At 48.9% G+C, this 13,009-nt stretch overlaps 1 protein-coding gene across 3 annotated transcripts in view; it reads right to left on the reverse strand.

The window, feature by feature from the left end:
• The window catches only part of NT5C3A (5'-nucleotidase, cytosolic IIIA), a 656,918-nt gene that overhangs the window by 62,265 nt on the left and 581,644 nt on the right, over positions 1 to 13,009 (reverse strand). For all 3 annotated transcript variants that reach the window (XM_069613233.1, XM_069613235.1, XM_069613234.1), the window contains one exon: positions 2,665 to 2,865. In XM_069613233.1, the coding sequence (XP_069469334.1) occupies positions 2,665 to 2,865 (201 nt within the window). The remainder of the gene's footprint in view (positions 1 to 2,664; positions 2,866 to 13,009) is intronic.

A 13,009-nucleotide genomic window follows, 5' to 3' on the forward strand; every position in this document is an offset into this window, starting at 1 on the left:
GTCTGCTTGCCAAACCAGCAATCCTGATGTTCCACGTAACACTGATGCAATTATGTTTATACTTTCACCAGGACCACGGAGCAGGCAGTTTATCGAACAGGCAATCTGGATACTCAGTTTGATCCAGACATGAAAACTAGAATTGGCCTTAGATTGAGCAGGCCCCAATTTTCAAATGCAGTCAGACCTGCATACCGTAAGGGTGCAGGACTTAAAGCCTGTTGTATACCTATAAACTAGTCAACAGGGCGAAAGAAGCCAGTGGTTGGCGCGGGGGAACCTGCTGAGGGAGAGCACCAAAGGAGGTGGAAGGGGAGGATAAAAAGGGACACAGTAAACAGTAAGGTGTGGGTTGTTCGGGAGAGGTGAAGGGATGAGTATCACCAAAAGACCAAGCAAAGAAAGGATATGCAGAGGATCGTGGAGGAGGCTTGCTGAAAACATGTGTAAGGTAAGGTATTGGTTGGTGAAAGTGGAACTTGGGTGAGAGAGAAAGAGGGGAAGAGAGGGGGAAGAGAGGGGGGGAGGGAGGGGGGAAGGGAGGGGGGAAGGGAAGGGGGAAGAGGGGGGAAAGTTTCTTCTCCCTCCAGTCTCTTCCTAACACCTTTACCAGGCTTGACACAACTGCTTGTCTGCTAACGTGTTAGATGGTGTGTTTGGCTTTGGAGGACCTGCTTGCTATTATGGTTTCAATGTTGCTCCTTGGAGTACCTCGATGGACAATCCCTTAAAGAGATTAAACTTTAAACAAAAGAACAATGCCTAGTTCGCAAATCCCATCAATAAAACAGCAAATGAAAGATCTATTCAAGCACTTTCCTGGGGTAACCAATCGAGATGTAATTTACAACTCTCATATTGCATTGCTTCAACACTTGAAGTCCAAAATTTAGAGCATGTTTGCATCAATGCAGAATAAACCAGATAAATTGCTTTCACGACCATCCCCACTCATAGGCGCAAGACAACTTTGAAATCAGTTTCATTCATGCACCTCCATCAAGTCCACATAGCCAAAGGGAAGATTACAGCATCCATTTTGACAGTTAAACCATGCGCTGCAGCATTCAACAAACACTGCATCAATACCTTAGCACCTGAAATTGTTATCTGCAGAAACCAAGGACATGGCAAACTATCGTCCCTTATCCAGCCGTTCTCTTCTGAGCAAAAGTGTAGAAGGAGATACGATACGGAAACTCCAACCATACGTGGAAACGAATCACCTCCTGTGTGGCCACTAGTCAGTGTTCGGACTAGTGAGGGGTCCAAAACATCCCTGGTTGACATCCAAAAGCACTTCTTGACCACTCAACACTTGGGTCATTGCAGGGTCTTAACACTGTTGGACTTTTTGGTTGACGATAATAATATGGACAATCAAACCATTCTTGACCAGCCAGAAATGGTTCAGGCCCTCAGGGTTACCTTTACAGAATATGCCAATACATGTTTTTACCCAAGTTAACAGATCAGAGGGGGCTCTGCTTCCTCATTAACAAAATCAATTACCTGTGGGGTTTTGCTTTGCGATGCCATTGCTCCTTTTCAAGATATGTGAACTTTGGTACAGGTAATTCCGACACCACCTGCAACTCCAAAAATATGCAGATGGCAAAGTTATGCAAAAGAGAAATTTCAGCTCTAGTCATTTATTTGCGGTCTCTTTTTTCGCTAATGAATACAATACATGAGAAGATCTTTCATTTATCGTGTTTTTTTGGTTTGTCTCAGCACATATGTCTGCCGACAAGTGGTCCATGTGTAAAACACTTTATTTTTAAATCAATCGTTGGGCTCCACATGCTGGGGTTCAGCTTAATGTCATGCATATTTGTGCGTGGGTCACATCTGCAATTGTAAGGTAAAGCTAAGTGGTTATGGTGGCCAGGACAGCTGCTTTGTCCTGCGTGGTCCTTGAAAGTCCTGTACTGACGCACGGTACAGCACAACACCTTCATGAAACGCCTGTATGTTGATGCCAATGACTGATTAAAAAAGTTATGAGAAAGTACTTTATGCGCAAAATGGGTCAGCTAACAGATGCATTGATACACAAATGAAAAAGAAATGTGCCTTAAATCAGAGATCTTGTCATGTATTCATTAAGAAAAAAGTGTGCAAATGAATTATTAGAGATAGAATTTATCTTTTGGCCAATCCTTTCTAGGAGCACTGGCAGACACTCCTTAAAGCCAGCAGTAAATTATCTGTTGACTCTTTCAAAGGGCAAAGAACATTTCACTAAATATTTTAGGCTGCACTGCATAGCTCATCTGTTATTTCTTTTTTCTGACAATCAGGTTTGAATTAGATTAGAGAAGAAACAAGAGCATTGGAATGCATTTTACCAAAAATGGGACCAGGCCTTTCAAGCTGCAAATAGAATATCACCTATCCTGTCATCGGAGTTCATTAACATGCTAAATGACAAACTGAACTCACCTTTGCCTCTTCAAGACAACATCGACCAGATGTTTTATCAATTGTCTTCCTGTGCTGCTAAGTGGCCTTTGATGACATGGCGGCACATTATAAAATAACGAAATAATCAAATAAATTAATGAACACATTTAAATATCAGAAAATGCAACTGGTCGCCATGCAAACAAAAGGAGCCCATTAAAGTTGCCTCAACTGTCGACGAGTCCTCTCAATACTTACTTTGTCATTTAGAAACCCAATCTTAAGGATGCTTTCCACGTTTGGCACTCCATCTGCCATTGATAAATCTCCAAGGGAATCGCCAAGCAGGATGATATTGCTGTTATCCTTTAACTGCTTGAAGTAGTCTGTGCTCTTCAATGCGCCATCATGTTTATTGTAAACGTGAATTAATTCTCCCTTAAAGCCCTTGATTACACCCTGTAAAAAGATACAATAAGTTGAAGTAGGTGGGAATAGACACTACAGAGACAACACCCCCCCACATCAATACAGCAGTCATAACACAGGCAGAATGTGTATTCTTAACTGCTGTTACAACACTGCCCACCAAATTAAAAAGGGGCAGGCCGATATGATTTGTCAAATACACGAATGAGGTCTTCATGCTCAAAACCTTTAAAAAAGTCAATATTGTTTTAACAATGATAGTACACATTTCCACGTGGACTTGAACCACAAAACACACGAAATAAAAAATCAAAAAAATGTAATGTGGCACTAGAATAAAGCCTCCTTTTCAATCAGTATGTTATGCTAGCCTAATTTAAAGGATAGCAGTTGACTGAGGCTACACACAAAGATTATTTCAAGATGTTCAACTCAGTGAGAGCACCTTTTTTTTTTTTAAAATGTATTTTATTTTATAACGACCACACAGTGCAACAGAACATAAATAGAACACATCAAGCCACAACAAAGGCCAAACAACAGATATGAAAAAGAAAAGAAAGAAAAAACAGAACGAAATTAACTTAACAATCCCCTTCCCTCCCCCCTATGAGCCTGTAGGGTGTCCACCATCATTGTCCGTTCCGTGTGGTGGGGTTCCGTCGCTCTCAGATCCAGCCGAGGTCGACCCCGTACTAAACAGTTCAGCCAATAGCACCTTCCATGCCGTGAGGGAGCTCACCTCTTCCTCCCCTCCCGCCCTGCTGGCCTCCCACCATGCTGTCGTCTCGGCGGCAGCCCATTTCTGGAGGTCACGCCACCATACCTCCACCCGTGGTCTCTGACAATTCTTCCATCCCATGGCTATTCTGCGTTTGGCAAGTGTATAAGCCAAATCTTTAAGCTTCTCCACCTGCCGAAGCTTGCGCGCCCTGGGGTACCCTCCAAGCAAACAGGCCCAGGCCGAATCTATCTTAAGTACAATGCCCCTCCCTGCCAGCTTCTGCGCCACTTCACCCCAATAGGTTGCAATCACAGGGCAGGCCCAGAACATGTGAATCATATCAGCGTTCTCTGTGTTACACTTAGGACACGCCTGGCGTCCAGCGTCTCGAAATCTGGAAATTCTCAGGGGGGTCATGTATGCCCTATGCGTGATATATAGTTGTATCTGTTTAAACCTGGCATTCCTCGATACTTTTTTGTGGTACCCCAGGGCGCGCTCCCACTGCCCATCCGCCATCGGGGCCCCCATCTCTGTTTCCCATTCCAACCTCAGGTACCCCAAATCCTTCCCAACCTTTGCCATCAGCATCTCGTACAGCCTGGAGACCTCATGCCCGCCCTCGGATGCGTCATACATGATCTCCAGCGTCGCATCCGGCTCGTCAGCCAATACGGTCTCGGGCCAAGTGCTCCGGACCTCTCTGACCACTCTGTGGAACGTCATGTATTGCCCCGCATGCAGCCCCGCCCCCGCCTCCAGATCTGCGAACTCCGCCAAGGCCCCCTCCTGCCAAATGTCCCCCAAAGTGACCAGCCCCACTGACTCCCAGTATGTTCGCAGGATGGCCCTAAGCTGTCCGTCTCCCCCTGCCAAGGCCACCAGCGGCAGCTGCGGCATGCACGGCAGGGGATCTCCCATCATCCGGCAGGCTCTTCGCCACATGTTCCTGCCCAACGCTAGCATCTTAGGACGCCCCCTCATCCATGTGCTGGATACCCAAATAATCTCTCGCAGGTAGAAGGGGGAGCACTCCTTTCCCAACAGTCTATGTTCCTGGGTTTCGTCGTCCGAAAGCCACTTGGCCACGTACTGCAGCTGCGCTGCCACGTAGTAGGCCTCAAAGTTCGGCAGCCTCACGCCGCCTTTCTCATAAGCCTTCTGCAATTTCCACAATGCGACCTTGTTACGCGTGCCCTGCCATAAGAAATCTCTACATACCCCATGTAGTCTAGCAAAAAACCCCTTGGGTATCATGTATGGAATGTTATTGAAATAATGCAGCAGCCTAGGTAGCACGACCATCTTAAGCATGGCACCCCGGCCCATCATCGCCAAGGGTAGTTTCTCCCAAAACCTCATGCACTTCTCAATCCTCCCCACTGCCAATTCAGTATTATGCCTGTGTTCCTCCCCGGTCGTGTGATATACGTCTATGCCAAGGTACCGAAAGGTGCTTGTCGCCCATGGGATTCGCAATACTGGCAACCTCTCAGCCGGTATCCCCACATAGCCGCCCAGCGGGAACAGAGTGGATTTCCGAGGGTTGACCGCTATACCAGAAAGCCAAGCAAACCTCTCCATCACCTCCAAGACATATTGCAAGTTCTCTTCAGGGTATTGGAGGTACAACAGCATATCGTCGGCATACAGGGATATCAGATGGCTCTCCCCCCCCCACCTCTATGCCCACCGGGTCATACTGTTGCCGAAGGTAAATTGCCAAGGGCTCAAGGGCCAGGATGTACAACATTGGGGACCAAGGACATCCCTGCCTGGTGCCTCTACCTAACTGCCACCTGTCCGACACTACTGCCCCCGTACGAACTCTGGCTAGAGGCGCGCTATATAATAATTCGGCCCACCTCCTGTACCCTGGCCCCATTCCGAAGTGATCCAGTGCCGCCAACAGCCACGGCCAACGAACAGAGTCGAACGCCTTGACCGCATCCAGCGCCACTATCGCCATTTCGCCGTCTTTGCTACATCCCCATTCGACCACTCTGTGTAGGCGTCTGTGGTTGTGGGTAATATTCCTGTCCGGGACATAGCCCGTCTGGTCAGGGTGAATCAGCTTGCCTATCCACTCTCCTCATTCTAGCCGCCAAGACAGCTGTTAGGATCTTGCTGTCCTGGTTCAGCATTGACAAGGGTCGATAGGAGCCGCAACCGTGTCCCGGTGTATTGTGCTTGGGGAGTGGCACTATGACCGCTTCCCTGAGCGATTCTGGTAGCTGTCCCAGCTCAAACGCCTCATTAAACATGTCCAGCATGGGTGGGAGTACCTCCTCCCCATACGCCTTATAAAACTCGCTGGGGAACCCGTCCTCCCCCGGGGCCTTGCAAGTGGGCAGCTGTCGCACTATTTCTCTGAGCTCTTCCAGAGTGATCGGAGCATCCATCTCCTCTCGCTCTTCATCGCTGATTCTGGGCAGGCCTATATCCCCGAGTACTTCATCTATCTCCTCTCGGCTCCCCCCTTCCCGATCTTCATACAATGTTTGGTAGTATTCTGCGAATGCCCCATTTACCCCTTCTTGCGTATCGATCTCCGCACCCCCTTCAGTGATGACCGATCGGATCGGAGCCCTAGGGGTTTCGCTCTTGTATAGCCAAGCGAGGAGCCTGCCTGTCTTGTCCCCACCCGCATGCAACCTCTCAATGTACTTCGTATAATTCAGGTTACAAAGTCTGTCCCAATGCCCAGAGCACCGCTGCTGCAGCTCAGTAACTACTTCCACATCGGTCCCACCCTTCTCCAATTCTTTTTCCAGCTCGATCTCGGCCTCTCGCAGGTCGGTCAGGATTCCGCCCATTAATCCCTTGGACTTCGCGATAGCAACTCCCCTCATCACCACCTTAAAAGCCTCCCACAAAGTACCAGCCGATTTGACACTCCCTGTGTTCGATTCAAAGTACGCGACTATCTCCTCCCTCATGTCCTCCTTGAATACCGGATCCCGTAGCGCTTCCGCCCGAAGGCGCCATGTTGGAATCCGTGCACGTGGGGGGCGCAGCCGCCAATGCATGATTAGGGGCGAGTGGTCCGAGAGGACCCTCGCCCTGTAGTCAATCTGTTCACACTCCGTAAGAATGTCTGGAGTGGCAAAAAAGTAGTCGAGCCTCGTGTGCAGTTGGTGCGGAGCCGAATAGTGCGAATACTGCCTCCCACCCGGGTGTCTCGCTCTCCACACGTCCACCAGGCCTAGATCCGCTAGCAGCGACTGCAACACCTTGGCCGCTGGGCTGGGCCTAACCATTTTGTCATCCGACCTGTCCTCCCTGGGGTTAAGCACACAATTAAAGTCTCCACCCCAGATTACTGTGCTCCCCATCCCTTCACCGAGTCTCGCGCACAGTGTCTTGAAGTAAGTCGCTGTGTCCTGGTTGGGCGCATAAGTGTTTATGATACAGACAACTCTACCTTCCACAATCCCCCGAACCCTGGCCAGCCGCCCGTCCGACTCCACAACCTCCCCCAAGAGCTTGAACGGGACATGTGGTGCAACCCAAACCAGCACACCCCTGGCATACGCAGAGAATGTGGATCCAACCACTGTCCCCCTCCATTTTCTCCGCACCATTTCAAGTTTATCCCGTGTCAAATGCGTCTCCTGTAACAAGGCCACGTCTATCCTCTGCCTCTTCAAATACAACATGACCTTATTACGCTTCAGGTAGCTATTCAACCCTCTAACATTCCATGTCAATACCTTAAGGTCTCCCATGATTTATCCGTAGCTCCCACTTCCCCCTCTGGTCTGATCGCCTCCCCCCAGTCCCGACTACATCCCTTCTCAGTTTCTTCCCCAGGCTCACATAACAACTAACACCCCCCACCCTCCTAACCCAACCAACCGCCCAGCTCCATCCCTGGATCTCAGGCATCCCCGTGTTCGGTTCTCTACGGAAGCCCCCGCAGAGAACCCGACAGGGTGTCACACCCCACACAGTGACTAACCTAACCACACACTGGGGTACGAATAAAACGGCCCTCGGTTGCCCCCTACACATTTATATCCGCGCTCGCGGACCATGTTCGAAACAGTTAAAAAATGCATCCCCATCACAAAGTGGCAAAGACTATATTCCAGTCCAAATGTTCAAAGTCCGCCAGGCCCACTGTTTCACTTAGCTCTCCCTGCTCCGTCCGCCATCTGCTCATCAGGCTCCTGAGGGCAGTTCTGCGCATCGAGCCATTCCATGGCCTCCTCCGGGGTGTCGAAAAACAGCGTCTTAGCCTTGAAGAAGACCTTAAGTTTGGCTGGGTAGAGTAACATATACTTGAAACCGGCCGTCCGCAGGCGCCTTTTGACCGCCCCAAAGTTCATCCGACTGCGCTGCACTTGTAGAGTGTAGTCGGGGTAAGCAGAGATGGTTGCCTCCCCTCGCCGTATGGTGCCCCCTTTACGAAAATGTTCCAGAATCTTCTCCCAGTCTTTGTAGTTGAGGATCTTGGCGATCACGGGCCTGGGCGGATTACCCGGCGGTGGCCTTCTGATCAGGGCCCTATGTGCCCTCTCCACTGCAAATCCCTGCGTTAGGGCACCTCCGGTGATCTCCTGCAGCAGCAAAGTCTCAATAAAATCTGTGGGGTTCTGGCCCTCAGCTCCCTCCGGTAGGCCCACAATCCGGATGTTGTTTCTGCGGGCCCGACCTTCTGCCTCTTCAGCCCTGCTTTCCAGGTTGCCTACCCTCTGCACCAGGGCATGGATCTCTCGTTTGTGCGCGGTGCATTCCGCCACAGTCGGGCCCATCTCCTTCTCCAGGGTCTCTGTGCGCTCGGCCAGGGTTCGCACATCTTGCCTCAGGAGGTTCACGTCCTCCTGTACCGCCCCGACCTGAAGTTCCATCGCAGTTTTCAATTCGGCCACCGCAAGTTGGAGTTTGGTCTCCCATGTCGCCTTCAGATCTGCGATCGCTGCCAGGACCTCCTGGTTCGTTCCTCCTGCGGCCATCTCCTTGGGCTGGGCCTTTTCTTTGCTCCTGGTCCCCTCGGTGCCAGGCGATGTCTTGGCAAATTCGTCGAGCGTGGGCTGTTTATTCTTCGCCCTCAGGAGCTTGCTCGTCATATCTTCGATCAGGAGCGTCCCTTCGATCTCGCTTAGGCCCCAAGCCTGGGGGCACTATGTCCCCCCGTCGCCACACAGTTTCGGCTACCTCCAGTCAAGCTTGCTTTCGCTGGATCGCACTGAACGTGAACTGAGGGAGTCGCCTCCAGAATCCGGTCCCCGATCCTTTGTCCCAACATCAAGCGGCGGCAGCCATTTTGTCTGCCGGCGAAGCTCCGGCCCAAAAACTTCACGCGGCTCCTGGGGACACAAGCGCTGCACAATCCCGTATGAAAATGCATCCACATGTGCAGCCGAGCTTCGCATTTACAGTCATCACCGTCTATGCCACATCGTAGCGGCCGTTGCGCGGATTCAGCCGGATAATGTTCGGATCAGCGGGAGCTCCCGTTCAGGCACGTCCTTTCACATGGCGTCCAAGCCACGCCCCCCCCCAGTGAGAGCACCTTACCGCTTTCCATAGAATGCATTTAATGGGCATGAGGTGGGGGCTGACAGCCTGTTGTAGCTTGTAGTAGAGCTAATTTGAAAGTCACCCAAGATAAGGCAGTCGTTTTGTTTCATTTTATTCAATACCAATAAAGTTCCATTAAGTGACTTATGTTTAGGGCAAGGGGGGTGGGCGGAGGCGGGCAGTCTGTAAGCACATTGTTTCTTTGTCCAGTCGAACAGTAAAACCCTGACTGTTACCTAAAAACACAGAGAATTCCTATTTCTCTATAAGATGCTGGAGTTTTCACTAAGCTCCCATTCAGATAAACACGACACATTTTTGGCAACATGGAGGACTTTTTGGGAAAGTTAAGGTGAAGCACTTCCACAACACTGGTACCTCCCCTGTCTTTTTTTCTCTTTTCCTCCTCTGGGACGACTACATCAATGGTACTCTGCAAACGCACACATTTGTAATAAGATTTTAATGATTTTATCTTGTGCATTTGCTCTTTCAATCTGCGCTCAATATTAACAGCAATTTTGAGGACACTCTGCAGTGCTTCAGGAAGGAGGATGACCTTACTGTACCGATCCTTCCAGACTGGCTAGGTTCACCATGCAGCTTCCTCAGATAAAGGGGCCCAGACTTCACCCAGTGCCAGGGCACCTAACCTAGGGAGTACTGAGGGTACCTTTGTGAGCAGATGCCCTATTGTTGTGCCGTGCATCAGTGGAGTGGGACAAGGGAACATTGCTGTCTTGCCTGCCTGTTTTGTTAAGTTGGAGTGACCATTCGTGCAGTTTAATTGGTAGTTATCTACAGACAATCCAAAGTATATTTTAGGGAGATTTATCATTTTTATGCTTGGTCCCCTCTGCTAGTGAGACCCTCAGCATTTTTTGCTGGACTTCTGGAACTTTATCTTTAAATCCTGTATGAGTGGAGCCTTTTTCCACACATTCATTCTTTTGGGCTCTATCTTTTGGAATTCTAGTCTTTGTATGTGCCTGTACTATGGAGTCTATTTTCTCCGTAACTCTTAAAAGCATGTGTATTTGATTATTGCAGCACACAGTTCATTATGGGCAGTGTTGCTGGGGACCCTTAAGGGACCTCCTTTGAGATTCTTTTCTATAACCAGTATCTCTCCTAAAACATTATAGTCTGAGAAATTGGCACACACCACCTTATGTGGAATACCAAAGGGATACCTAGTAGCCCCCTTCTCTCGGCTCCTGTGATTTTTTTTAGTCACATAGACAATCTCCTAGTTATGGCTGGTGGCAGTGGACTTGTTCTACCAACTATTGTGTAGTTTTCATACCGCAGGCTATGTCCATAACCTCGGTAGCGCACAATAAGGGTATCCAAGAACCAACTTGCCCCCCCCTTCTTTTCTCGCCATTACTTGACTGGTTGCCTCCTTCTACCTTTCTGGGAGGGGGAGGCGGGAACCCTTGGGTGTCTCTACCTAGGCTCCAGATACTCTAGGCAGGCAGAAAGTGGGGCAGGAGTTTTCCACAACCCCTTTCCCTTGTCTACTAGAGTGCCTGAATAGAACCAGCTCCCACTGGGGGTCTGGCTGTACTGAATGGACAGCCAAACACCCCTTGCTGTAAATTGCTGAGAGATTGCAGAGGAGTGTGTGCTGAAACTGTATAAAAAGTGAGGCTTCTGGAGTGAAAAGCAAGTCAACCACTGGAAGCTGAAGTAACCGAAGAAGACGATGATGATGATGATGATCAGAGACGCCTGCAGACCCTTTGCAACAGTGTGAAGTGACCAATGCTGTCCTTTCCCTGTTTTCTGTGCGACAGAGGGGCTCCGAAGAGGAGGAACCCTTCCATTTGGCTGGTGGGAAAAACAAGTCCCAAGACGAACTTTGATTTGAGCCATCTGTTGAGGTCCTGTGAGTTTCCAGAGCTGCAGAACCCCAATACCAGGCGACCTGCTGCCCATTTTGAGTGCATTGTCGTGGAAAGGCAGAATCCATCCAAATCAGAGTGTGGGACTGCAGGAAGCAAAGATGATGACTGGGCAAATCACATCCTTTGTTGTTGCTGCAGAAAAGGTGCCAAAACCGCAGAGTGAACCAATAAGTTGTTGAAAGTCATGCCCCAGGTCCTCGAGACTGCTGCTGAGCGATCCTGTCCATTGTACTGCCTTCAGTCATCAGACCAAAGAATCCGTAGGTCGGTTCCAGAGCTGCAACATCGCAGAGCACCCAGCACGAACATTTTCTTCTAACGTAAGGTACTGTGGGGAAAAAGGTATTGCTACCTGATTCTATGAAGTCAAACTGGGACCTGCACTGGCCTTCTAGGTGCAGTACCTCTTAGGCGAGGGATCAGATGGGTCCTGTGCTTTGGTTCTTTATCTTAATCCCTGGGTTGATTCATCCCTCTCACAATCTCTCGCTCCCTCTTGATTGCTTAGTTGCTTGGTAACCAGTTGGGCTTCTGAGTTTCTCTCTTACTCCCTTTCCTGGGGTATTCTCACCACTTACTTGGTGGCCCTTTTCACTTTCTCTTTGCCCCTCTTCTCTTCAGAGGGGACATTGATTTCACTACCCCTCTTCTCTTCAGAGGACTTGCTTCCGCCCTGGTCTCTCTGCGAGGGTCTTATGGAAGGGTTGCCTCAGCCTCCTCCGACAGGTCAGCTCTCCCACCTTTTAGGCTTAGGTGGGCTTCAGGGGTACTATCCTTCTTCCCCCTTGGCTAATTGGTTACAAAGTCCCTAAGGGATTTTTTTTTTTTTTAGCAAGCTTTCTTTATTTTGGTTTTCAGCAATCCATAACTTAGATTTCCATACACGTTTCATTCGTTTATAACGAAATGACTAATAACTAAAACCTTTTTAGTAAATTAACAATAACGGGGAGTGCTTCCCAAGTCCCTTGTTTCTCTAGTGTTATTACCCCACCTCAACCCCCTCCCCCATATATACTTTTACCATATTTATTCGTTATTTTGTATTCCCTGAAAAAATAATTTGTTATCATGAATTCGTTATTATCACTGTATACCGGTTCATAGACCATATTCAGCAACTTGTATAGCATGCATTGAGGTAGTATGTCTATAAAAACAAACTAAAACAAACCAGTTGACACCCAGGATTCAAGAAAGCTTATACTGTACATGTCCACCCTACTCCCCACATTCTATCATTTATTTGAACCTTGCCTTCCCATGTGCTCCTCACCAAATGGCAACATTCTGCATTAATCCCGACTTATAATAATAGAGTTCTCTCTCATTTACATGTTCCTGAAATGGGAGCCATACTTCCACAAACCTGCATTATACAGAGCAGTGATCTTTTCCATTGCTAGGAATCCCCATATATTTACCTCCCCTGCCCCCCGCTGTGCCACCATTGTGCCTCCTTCCGTTTTCCAGAACTGGGCCAGCATTATCTGTGCCGCGGTCAGCAAGTGTATCATTAAGGTCGCTATAGGCCATCTCATCGCATAGGACCCTTCCACAACATTACCCAGTACCAAGACTAGAGGATCCAAAGGCAATTGAATGCCCATTATATCTTCAAGATGGCCTAGGATTTATTTCCAGAATATCTAGGATTTCCGATATGTCACCACATATGGCCCAAGCTACCTATTTCTCCACATCCCCTCCAGCATAATGTGTCATGATGCCTACCCCCAGGCATCCGGACCAAGCCCATCAGCCCCGGGAGCAGGCATCTAGACATTTAATAAAACCTCAGCAGCCCCGGCTAGGTGCTATCTGGGTTCAGTCCTGGCGCCTAAGGTGCCAGGCTCATAGTCATTACTTACCTCAGGCAGACCATGCTGTAAATGACTCCAATCCAACATGAAGCCTGAAAGGGACTATTTTTCTACAGGGACTATTTTTTACTCGGGTGTGGTTCTAGGGACTTCTTACCTGGGACTACTTTTGAGGTTATTTAAACCACACC

Source organism: Ambystoma mexicanum, chromosome 5p, assembly GCF_040938575.1.
Source record: "Ambystoma mexicanum isolate Mex_15411 chromosome 5p, UKY_AmexF1_1, whole genome shotgun sequence".
NCBI classification, from domain to species: domain Eukaryota; kingdom Metazoa; phylum Chordata; class Amphibia; order Caudata; family Ambystomatidae; genus Ambystoma; species Ambystoma mexicanum.